At 44.1% G+C, this 12,169-nt stretch overlaps 1 protein-coding gene across 3 annotated transcripts in view; it reads right to left on the bottom strand.

Moving 5' to 3' along the window:
* SORL1 (sortilin related receptor 1) overlaps positions 1-12,169 on the bottom strand; it is a 95,469-nt gene that overhangs the window by 22,438 nt on the left and 60,862 nt on the right. For all 3 annotated transcript variants that reach the window (XM_078608143.1, XM_078608142.1, XM_078608140.1), the window contains exons 27-34: positions 11,256-11,384; positions 10,729-10,878; positions 9,076-9,213; positions 7,943-8,110; positions 6,236-6,367; positions 3,605-3,727; positions 2,200-2,317; positions 660-829 (exon numbers count right to left, since the gene is read on the bottom strand). In XM_078608143.1, coding sequence (XP_078464269.1) covers positions 660-829; positions 2,200-2,317; positions 3,605-3,727; positions 6,236-6,367; positions 7,943-8,110; positions 9,076-9,213; positions 10,729-10,878; positions 11,256-11,384 — 1,128 coding nt within the window. The remainder of the gene's footprint in view (positions 1-659; positions 830-2,199; positions 2,318-3,604; positions 3,728-6,235; positions 6,368-7,942; positions 8,111-9,075; positions 9,214-10,728; positions 10,879-11,255; positions 11,385-12,169) is intronic.

Genomic DNA, 12,169 nt, shown 5'->3' with positions numbered 1-12,169 from the left:
TCACTGATCAAAATAGTCTATGCCACGTACAAGTTAAGCTACAGGCAATACCTTGGCAAATTACATTAATTGCGAGAGATGTAAAGATGAAACGCCATGATGACGATAAATACTTGCAATGTGGGGTTTGCAATTCAAGAACCTAATTGTAAATGTTGTGGATTCACTCTTCAACACACCGGTGGGCTAAAGTAGTGAACTATTTGTCTTTTGTCAACGTGACACATTTTTTACTGATTGGCCGTGTCGGGTGGTGGAGGGTTGCAACACATTTATAAATAACGCGATCTAATCCAAAAACCGTTATTATGACTATTTTACCTAGATCAGGTAAGGCCCACTGGCGATCACAAATGATAGCTCAACAAAGTGACTTATCATGTGAAAATTTAGAGCACCCAAAAACTCTTTCCGCATGTGTCTAAATGTGGAGGGAAAACCCGGAGGACATGAAGAAAAAATCCAAGCAACTACGGGGGGAACATGCAAACTCCAAATATACAGGTGTCAGGGTCGGGATCGAACCCACGATCTCCTCTATACCAGGCGAGGAAGTTAACATCTTGCCACCGAGGCACCCAAACAAACTAGTGAGAAACTACACATTAAAAACAATCCCAATGGTAAACACGTAGCCAGGTAGGGGGGCTCAGACTCACGTCCTTCCGGTGTGCGGAAAGTCAAGGAGTGGTTGCTCCTGATCTCACGCGATGCCAAAACCACGTTGACAGTCAGCCGGTATTCCGTGTAGGGCTGGAGCGTCCGCGAGGTCCAGTTGGTGAAATGGCTGCTCAGGCTGATATTGTCCATTTTGAGTTTGGCCACATCACTGGAAGAAATACGCATGCAAAACAAGAAATTTGGAATCAAGATGTGAATGACAAACCAAGCCTCAACAACGTCTCCGAGGTTGAAAACTCATTTCTTTAGAACTGCTTTTAGTGTTTAACATACATTACTGTCTGCCAGAAATCTACAGCTGCCATACAGCATTGAGTAAAAAAATCTAAATTACTGGACGACACATTGTCATTTCAATTTACGAGAAAATAAAATGACCTGTAATTTTCTGGGGTTCAAATACCATGCATCACTATTTCTGAGAAACGGTTGACAACACTATGGTACGAAGCATTCTGTTAATAGTTACATTACCAGCGAATTTTGAAATATAACAACATGTCTGGAGGGCACATTGCTGAATATATCCATGAGCAAAAGCATTAACTGGGAACATAAGGCTGTACAATAGTAATTGTAATGATTTTTTACGATTTTAGTTCTCAATTCAATGCAAGAATCTGTTCATTTTGTATCGTTTTTGCCGATTGGTATTGTTTCCTCTAATACTTTAACTATGATATTAGAATGTTATTTGTATATAATCTATACCAATAATAAGTAGTCAATTATTTCGTGCACAATTCATTTTGTGTATCATGGGTGCAAGAATATGTTTGAATCAACTAATGCATAGTGATATGCATTATATTAACTGGCAGTTTAACATTGTGATACAATGCATCAGTTTGCCTGATGAAAAGATGACAATGGGTTAAAAAAAAAAACCTTTACATGAGTAGTCTTCATAACAATAATAGCTTTTGTGCATTTTTCCCCCTCAATTCTATCCTGATTAGTTTATCGGCATCATGTCTCAAAAGGAAGTGTCCACTCAGATTTCTCACCGCACAGTGCAAAGCTTCACATTAGAAAACAGCCCATGGAAAGCTTACCTCTGAGATAATTTCAAGTAACCCCTATTCCACATAGACGACAGCACTTTCCCACTTGCTTGCTCCTCTGCCACCGAGAGCATAGTTCATCACATGATAGTCAAATCGACACTTTGACTACTCAGCGCTGTAATATTATGGGTTGTTTTTTTTGGAAGTCATTGGTGACCGGGTTGACACCATCTCTTCGCGACTCTTGAGAACCCAACGTAATCACAAGTCGCTTGCCTGGATTCGAACCCAAGATCTTAACGGTGCCAGCTCAGCGATTTAGCCTTTTGAGACAGCGCGCCACCTCATTACAATTGCAGCGTAACCGATGCCAACCTTTGCCAACGGTGTGAGTGGACAAAGCATTTACTTTTGAGGTCTCACTTGGTTCATGAATTAGCAATGCCATGGACATGAATAGTAATGTGCAGGGTGGGAGGGGTGGGGGGGAGGGTAACAGTGTTTCACTAACCTGAAGTGAAGCATGTAGGAGAACTCCCTCAGTGGTTTGGGATTGGGCTCATCCCACTGCACGGTCGTGTCACCGTGCGCCATAAACTGCCGCAGATTCTGCACATGATAGGTGTCCTCTGTGCATTGGAGAGTAACAAAACGCAGAGTAAAATCACCCTCGCATCCAGTGCAAACTAGTCGCCCAGCTGTGTTGGGCTTAACGCAACATGATTAACAAATCAGAAATGTAGGTAGGTGATGATTATACGTATATGCATTGCTGGAGTCCAGTGGCTGGCTACGCATAATACCTACTGGACATCTGTGAAAGAGCTTCAAAGCTCATCAGATTCCTCGAGTATAAATAAATATTCTGATTCGGATTCTGACCTATCCCACGGGATTTTCTTTTGCCCGCTGACTGGTACTGCTTCGTATGACGAGCGGGAAAGGGCATGTTATGCAACCTGGCTACAGAAATAGCTTAAATAAATTGTTCATGTTTTTGTTTTTTGTTTGTTGCGGTTGCACCCGATTCAAGAGCCGAATGGCTCACAGGGCTATACCTAATAAATGAACTTGAACTTGTTATGCCAAGCAGGTCATTTTTCTCGAAGGGATTGCAGCTAGTGTTCGAAACTAATGATGAAGTGGCAGTCGAAGAGAAAGGAATTTGCCTGAAGGTACATCCACTGTGGAGGTGAAGAAAAAAATTCAACTCATGTGCAGGTACTAGATGGACTGTTGCACCGTAGGACCATGAAAGATGATGACATCTTAGAGAGGATTTCATCCAGCAGTCGATTGATCATGGCTGTTGACGATGATGATGATGGAGATAAAAGAGCATTAACTGATGGGGTAAAATGAGTTGTAATATTGCTCAGAATGAAAAAGGCAGGGTTCTTCGCTTTAATTTCACAAAAACAATTTCAGGATGGACATTTAATTCCATCAACAGAGCAGGTTGTATATTAAGTACACAATGGCTTCTTTAAACCGGACCAGAAAATGCACAACTTAATCACGTCCTCGTTCAGTTTAATATAAATTATTCTCAAGCATCAGACAGTGGCCACCCTCGACTGAACACTTTAGCAAATTACCCAGCGTCGAGACTTTTAATATATCAAACTTTTATTTGAGACATGAGGGCACGACATTGGCCGCTGATCAAAACCTCTTTGTTGTCCTTGAAGGAAAATGCTTTCCAGGAAAGGCGATGAATTGACAAGAGCCATCAAGGTAACCTAAACACGACATGATGCTTCCCACGGCTTTTACAGTACGCGCACACACACACGATTTTATTCCAATCGCGTTAACTAGTGACGTGTCGCAAACACCCTTCTGTAACCGGCTCTCGCCTTTTGCCGAGATGAGAGGCGTGCGTAAGCATGCAGTGCGCACGAGGAGTCACTCACGCGGGCAGTTCGTCTCATCACTTCGGTCCTGGCAGTCGTGGTAGCCGTCACAGAGCATGAAATGCTCGAGGCACCCACTGCCGTCCGCGCATGCAAACTGGTTCTCCCCGCACACGCCCGGCACTGTGGAATATAAAGCCCGGCACCAAGCGTGAACGCACGCCAACACACGTGTTAACCGCTCGCTTGTGGAGCAAAAATTACAACTAACGTCCAATACCGCGGTCTTTTATGAGCATTTGTCACCCATCAAGAAAGGTGGACAAAATCAATTCGATCCAAATCAGTCCCGACTGGTTAAGAGACTATGTCCAAATATAAGGCCATTTGGAGATAACGATGATTGCTTACATTTGCGTGAAATGTGTGTCCATTACCGACTATAATCACCCAGGAATGTCTGTCCTTAATGCTCGTGACATCACTCCACATCGATCAGCCCCCCTCATTAATATTCATGAGCAGGTGACGTCCTCCAAATGGACAGCCCCCCCCCATTCATAATAATTAGCGGCTGACGTCACTCCACATGGGGAGCTGAGGCGCCTTCTCCCCCCTCCTCGGCGTCAACGTACAACCCTCACTACAAAGGCAGAACCCTCACGTCATCACGCGATCTCCGTAACGCTGTTGAGACATCGAAGTAAAAAGTACGTCATGATGAACAAGGGATTATAACCGTTAAATGAAATAGGTCTGTGTCCGCCCTTGCAAAATGCACATGCACTAATGCAACGAATATCACATCGCGGTCTGCTTTTCGTTTGCAAGTTTCAGATTTACTGCAATACACCCGTCCTTGGACGGGCAAAAGGCTCGTGTCATAGAATTGCCCTCTTTGTTCCCACCCCCACCCCCCATTTAACAGAAGCACTCACATGGAAACAGTTGCAAGTCTCATTGCAGTGCATGACTCAGTGCGATTCCATTAAGAATAGTCAAGACAAAGATCCCCCGTATAGCCTTAACAAACTGTTGAGGCAAGTGCTGTTAGTGAGCACCTATGAAGGCCGGCACGGGGGTGGGTGACCAACACCATTCCCGGTCGCCTAAAAATACACTGCCGTACGTTGTGATTGGATTTATGGTTTATAGGCCTCAACTGCTCTAGCTTCGTAAATATGGTAAAGTGCATTGCCATGCACTGTAAAATAACAGAACATGTACAAATATTGTCAGGTTAAACTTTGTGGAGATTAAATAGGCAAGCAATAATTCATTGAGAGGAAAATCAACGTGTGTGTGATCATTATACATATCTCACAAAGCATGCACGTAAAAATAAGTTATTATTTCTGCGAATTATAAACAAATGATATGCTCTATGGGAACCTCATTTGCCAGTAAAAATATGATAATTGTTTTTTTACCCTTCTATCTGGCAACAAAACTGACACCTTTTTACAAGGAGTCATGTTTGCATAGACCGCAATACCTGCAGTCATAATACAAACAAAAGAACATAACTCTGATAATGTGCACTGTCCTTGAAGTTGATTGGTCCACACCCGAGACAGCTTTCCTTAGAGCCTAGTCTCACATGGGTTGGACCAGATGACACCAAAAGGCGCACAACTCAAAGACAATGCACCATCAGAGTATGAGAGCTCGGGGCAAGCATCTACACTATGTCTTTGAGTTGTGCGCCTTTTGGTGTCATCTGGTCCAACCCATGTGAGACTAGGCTCTAAGGAAAGCTGTCTCGGGTGTGGACCAATCAACTTCAAGGACAGTGCACATTATCAGAGTTATGTTCTTTTGTTTGTATTATGACTGCAGGTATTGCGGTCTATGCAAACATGACTCCTTGTAAAAAGGTGTCAGTTTTGTTGCCAGATAGAAGGGTAAAAAAAACAATTATCATATTTTTACTGGCAAATGAGGTTCCCATAGTGTAGATGCATGCCCCGAGCTCTCATACTCTGATGGTGCATTGTCTTTGAGTTGTGCGCCTTTTGGTGTCATCTGGTCCAACCCATGTGAGACTAGGCTCTAAGGAAAGCTGTCTCGGGTGTGGACCAATCAACTTCAAGGACAGTGCACATTATCAGAGTTATGTTCTTTTGTTTGTATTATGACTGCAGGTATTGCGGTCTATGCAAACATGACTCCTTGTAAAAAGGTGTCAGTTTTGTTGCCAGATAGAAGGGTAAAAAAACAATTATCAAATGATATGCTGCTACAATTAGTCTAAAAGTGACAACTGTGCCAATCATATAAAAAACGAGAGGGAAAACAAACAAAACCTGAAAAATTGTGCATATATATATAAAAAACTCATTTTCTCGAATAACATTCTTGAACAGAGTTGTGACCCTGAATCGTGACAATTCATTGAATCACGGGGGTGGGTGGGTGGGGATAATCACTGCGTGCCTAATATTAACACGGCAAAAGAACACGCTGCTCCCCATGTGACTCTCTGGATAGATCAGCTGAGCAATCCATTTTCAATTTCCAAATAGCTACGAGATGAGCGGAGTGTTCTGGTTCTGGCCTAAACATTAGCGAGCGGTGCCAAATCATGCGGGAAATTCTGCCCGACCTTAATTTCAAGCAAGGCGCCCCCCCCCGGCACTCGATACTGGGCAGTTCCCACCCACGTATAACTCCATGAACATAGACACTTACAGCAGCCAAGTTCATCGGAGCCATCCACGCAGTCCTTACGGCCGTCACAGCGTGCGCTTGCTGGAACACACGACTTGTCCTTCAGGCACTGGAACTGGGTGAAGCTACACGGAGATGGTCTTCCAGTGATAACTGCTGGCACAAAAAAAAGGTTACATGGAAGCACAATGCCATGCTATAGAAATGATTCCTACATTTGGTCTAGAATTGTCAATTATCAAACGTTCGTAAAATGTTGTGCACCGAATAAGTATTGTTATAAACCAAGCCGCCTTTGCTGAAGAGGCAATGTATAATAGGTCTCTCATGGGTTTATTCAATCCTATAAGTAAATAAAGGATAACAACTGACTATTCATGGAGATTCAAACATGCTTTCATGGCAGATGTTTTGCAGCAAACCTGAAGCAGGTTTTTTAAAATACATGTACAGTAAAACCTTGGATTGCGAGCATAATTCGTTCCGGAAACGTGTTTCTAATCCAAAGCACTCATATATCAAAGCACTCGTATATCAGTTGTGATCACGTGACGCTCGGCAGACAAAGCGTATACACGTACTACTCGTATTGCAAGACCTCGCTCGTTTATCAAATTAATATTTACTTAAAATTTTTGCTCGTCTTGCAAAACACTCGCAGACCAAGTTACTCGCAATCCAAGGTTTTACTGTACAGTATTCTACAAACCAGGTTGCTTGAAAACTTCAGTGCAATAAAGTTGCCCGAACAATTTTTGTATATTACTGTGACATTGTGGGGAGCGGTGGTATAGTGGTTTGTGCATTGCGCAATGAACCCAGTGACCACAGCTAACATCTGTGGTGAGTGATATCTGAGAGCGGTCCTGTGCACCATCTACTTCACCAACCCGAACTGGCTAAGCATCACGAGGTATGGTCAAACAGCCCTTATGATTGACTGGGTGTGGAGGTGCTTTCAACCAGCAGTAGATTTACACAAAGGGTTGTAAATGATTACGAATATTACGTATGATTGAAAATTAAAGAGGGCTCTTTCAGTCTCAAGATGAGGCAGCACAAATTGCAAAAAAAAAATCTGTTTTCTTTTGCCATCTCTGGGTGGTGAGTGGAACGTAAAACTTTCTATATGCATGCATGTTGAATTTCTTTCGCACCGTACCTAACCAACAATGATAATTGAAAGCGTGGGGCGAAGGACAACAAACTAAACACAAACACCTTGTTCATCTTTCATAGAGAACACTGACAAAATATGAAAACTCGGGGCCCATGGCAGGGCAAAAGTGGCAGGCGTCTGGGAATCCATGGCAATTAAAACGTTAACATGAACAACACGAACATGTTAAATTGGCATTTAAGCTTCTGAGCATATTGCCACACGCCAAGCCATGGCCCTTGCCCCCCCCCCAGTTGCCAGAACATGCTCCCTGGACAGCTCATGTCTTCATTCTGCTGTCCGGATATGGAACTGCCTCCCTGAACACATTGTCAGCAAGATCACTGTTTCTGGTTTTCAGGCCTTCAAATGCCGAGCACATGGACATCTGCTAACTTCACCGCACACCTTCTAAGACTAAGTCTTTGAGCTGCAGTGAACCAATGTGTATGCCAATCAGATGTACTAATGTCTGAAATGGCTGTTGTTCACAATTGCAGGCAATAATAAATCAATAAAACATAAAGAACGCCAAGTGGAAAGGTTGTCCGGCGAGCGGTACACGTTACCATGCTGGGTGGGACAGCCGTACTCGTCGGAGCCGTCCCCACAATCGGGTGAGCCGTCGCACACAAAGTGGTCAAAGATGCACGTTCCATCGCCACACCGGAACTGATGGGCTGGGCAGCCGGACGGCTGTGAGGAGGTCGTCGCATTCCCCCTACTTGGCTGCCAATCTGGCCGAGGCAAAGAGAACGGCAAGGCACGAACACGGTGTCGGATATAGGCCAGGCATAACGACCGAGGCATTTCAGGCCTGCTCCTCTTGAGCCAGACTTAGTGCTGCTCTAAGCTCATGCCTACGTGGGTCCGTGAGAAAAACTGTGCCAATTACTACATATGTCACCAGGCATGATGGGAATGGAGGGGGAAATGTCGGTGTTGGGTAAATATGAATGCTCTCCAAAGGTCTGAAATGCAATTTCTAATATGACCACTGATAACTGCTACAATCTATTCATGAAAACTAATATTGCAGGTACTGGCATTTATTCACATTGTCAATGCCAAATTTCTGCCACACCCTGGTTAGGTATGTATGTAGAATTTATTTTGCACTGTACGTATAGCCAACCATGCGAATCGGAGGTGCGGGGGAAGGACAAGAAACGAAACATAAAGGTTAGAGCCACTCCAGCAAAAAAAAATCGACACACGAAAAAAAAAATTGGTAAAGTTGCATAAAACAAGCCCAAGGATACAAATGGCATTAAGTAATTCAGGTTAGCAAGGGGTGCACGGGTATAGCTTAAGAGAATGCAAAGGTGTGTTTAGATTAAGCACAATGGCAGCAAATGTTTCTGCTTGCTTCACCTATCATGACAGTGGAGCAAACCACTTCAGGGCTGGGCATCTACTTTGTAAATTACTCCGTGTTAATTATACATTGCAATCATTGCCCCCTACTGACAGACCAATGACTGTGCGACCTTGCGCCCACACGGACAGCTGCAAATGGAGGTGCCATTTCCAATAATTGAGTGAGCGGAGATGCAATGTAAAGTGCTCCGAGACGCCCCAGCGTACAGGGGCACGTCTATTAAAAATAAATCAGGATCATTGTTTTTATTATAATTTTCATAATTTGTACCCCTATTCTTGGGACACGTTGGTGCGACGCAATCTCGAAATAACAATTTACTGGGGCAGGTGTCCTCATCCGACCAGTCCCCGCAGTCGTTGTCATTGTCACACTTCCACCAGACGGGGACGCAGCGGTGGTTCCTGCACTGGAACTGGAAGAGCGGGAGACACCGTGGCGCCACCGTTGGTCCGGAACCTAGTGTCGTCACAAAACGAAACAACACACTCACTCAAGCGTGCAATGGCTACGGTCGCAGCAACAAAAATATTAACTCTCCGACAAATTATACAGGATGTTTGTATGCACGCTGAACTTCTTTCGGACCGTACGTAACCAGCCGTGCGAATCAGAGGTGCGAAAGATTGAGAGGTGACCATGTTGTTTATGCAAAGCTGCAACATTTTTTTGTCAAATTAATAACGTGGTTTAATTAACGGCTGAACTTTCTTCGAGAATCGTTTTGCAATAACGTGGATTACGTGAGGAAATGGAGGCGAGTGATAAAGCATTGGTTAATACACTGCACTCTACGGGGCTACAGAGTTTCATTTCCAGCTACAGCCAACATCAGTGGCGGTGAAAATCTGAACTGGTCCTGAGCCTTTCCTTTCTCCAATTAGCACCAACTAACCTGGTGAAGTTTGGTCAATCAACCCTCATCACTGAGTGTAGGAAGGCCTTGAATTCACAGTATATTGGAAATAAACCTAATTTCAGAATTAATTTTTGAACTTATAAAGGTTGTTTTATGTAAAATGATTGACATTGTGCACTGGCTGCGACGTGAGGCTACATCCGGAAAAGAGTGTCTTGCAACATGCGCTGTTGCTGAAGGCAAGGCTGAAAACACTTCAACTCGCCTGCCCGAGTTAAAGTTTGCAACCGCAAGATGGAGTGTCGCGCTACAAGGCGGTGGGGGAAGGAGGGGCGGGGAGAGGGATGGTATAGGTGAAAAGGAGTTTGAGCCATGGACCTGCTTTCGACAGAGTACTAACCCTTTCCCATTCCAATGACGTAAGTGTATGTTATACATTTTTCTTCCGATTATGTACGTGCACGTCATCGGAACTAAAATTAAATAACTTTTTTACGGAACCGATGCTCCCAAAAGGCCATGCGGGAGGGCGTGTGGAATGGTTTGGCGCCAGCTAGAGTGCAGTCGTTGTCGCTACAGTTCTCTGCAGTGGGTACAATGTCTTTAATAACAACGGCGCAACGCCTCCCTAACTCAAATTAACGCTGAACCGCTTGCGCGTGTTCCGAGATTCAGCGGTGAAAGGAGGGGGGGGTATCCAACCCCGCAATTTTCAGACGTCTCGGAATGGAAAAATGATTTCGATTTAAAGCTTTCGTGACTGCAGGGATTCATCTTCTTGGTTCTTTCGGTAAAGTCACGTAGAAGGGAAAAAAAACATAATAAAATAATTCTCACGACGTTTCGGCCACAACGCAAGCAGCGGTCCTCAGGTGAAGACAGCGTCTGAATGACATTCAGACTCTGTCTCCCCGACAGACCTGGTCTTCACCTGAGGACGGCTACTTGTGTTGTGGCCGAAACGTCGTGAGAATTATTTTATTATGTTTTTTAAATGTTTTATTTTATTATTTTATTATTTCCCTTCTACGTGACTTTACCGAAAGAACCAAGAAAATGGAAAAATGGTTAACATAAGAAGGCTGCGACATTTGGCCATCGCATATCGTTCTCACCTCTGCAGTTGGCCTCGTCGGAGTAGTCTCCGCAGTCGTCGACACCGTCGCACTTCCAGTGCAGGCTGATGCACACCCCGCTGCGGCACTGGAACTCAGAGGAGCTGCAGTTGAGGTGGCCCGGCGTTGGCTGCGGGGGTACCAAGCCGCCTGAACAGAAAAATGAAAAGACGTCACACCCTCCACCCACGTTTGAGAACCTTTTGAGCCGGCTTAAAAGTTAACGTGCACGTCACAAGCAGGAAAAATGACTAATTAGACGTACGTAAAAACGGTATAATCAGCGAAAATAAAACTATTTGCAGAGGAAGGATCACTCAAGTTGTATCAATAGTTACCAATTTAAAAAAACGCAAGCATTGGTTTTTAAGTCATTACCTACCTGATGTGGGACTGTGCATTTTTGTTTTACTTCAATCGGGTTTCATGCAACGGAATTGAGTTTAGTGTATTATTGCTTCAATCACTGCATTTACTCTGCAACAAACAGACGCCAAAGTGCAACGGGCATCACGGGACCGACCGACCTGAATCGGTGCAGTTGACTTCATCCGACCCGTCGGTGCAGTCCCTCTCGCCATCGCACTGCCACGACCCCAAGATGCAGCGGCCAGATGCAACGCACTTGAAATCGTAGGGCGGGCACTGTCTATCCCCTGTGCCCGGTATGCCACGTAAAAAAAAACACAAAACCACATTCACAACCAATACTACTTAACCTCAAGCACTTTGTGGTCAGAGCAATCTCATTGAATGTAAAAGTCTGGCCCACCATTTTGTAAACTCAGAGCAGATGTATTAATGGATTCTACTGAAAGTGACTTTTCAGCCCATGCAGTTAGATCAACCAATTCCCCAGATTACTATTAATTATAGTCTGGCAGAAAGTCGACTTAGACGGCTAGGACATGTCCTAAGAATAAAGAAAAACCACATTGAAGATGTATGTATGCTGTTGTAACTTGTCGACCCCACCCATACTGGAACGTCTGTGAAAAAGACCTTCATAGCGCATCGGATTTCTCCTGCACTCTAAATAAAGATTAAGATTCTGATGGATGTTGAACTTCTTTCGCACTGTACAGTCAACTGTGCAAACAGGAGGCACGGGGAAAGACCTGTGATGGACGTGCAAATTTCAGGGCGCAGACAGAGACAGGCCTAATTAAAAGAGGCGGTCTGAAGTGATTAACTAGGATATGAGGACTTGTGGAGAGTGTGGACGTGGAGATCGCCCCGGACAGGATTAAGTGGGAGAAAATTAACCCGTAAAACAAAGTTTTTCACTCTAAATCCTTTATATGCGTGGCGGCTAGAGTCCTCTCGTCCTCTGGCTTGAGATGGCTGCCACCTATGGGTCAGATGATTGTCTGCCAGCATTAAGTAATTGGTAATTTAATATTTAAAAAAAATTCCCTAAAGTGTAAAATTTAGGAAATAT

This window comes from Lampetra planeri, chromosome 29 (assembly GCF_965212315.1).
Source record: "Lampetra planeri chromosome 29, kcLamPlan1.2.h2, whole genome shotgun sequence".
Classification (NCBI taxonomy): domain Eukaryota; kingdom Metazoa; phylum Chordata; class Hyperoartia; order Petromyzontiformes; family Petromyzontidae; genus Lampetra; species Lampetra planeri.
The sequence above is the reverse complement of the archived record's forward strand: the minus strand, read 5'-3'. Positions and strand labels throughout refer to the sequence as shown.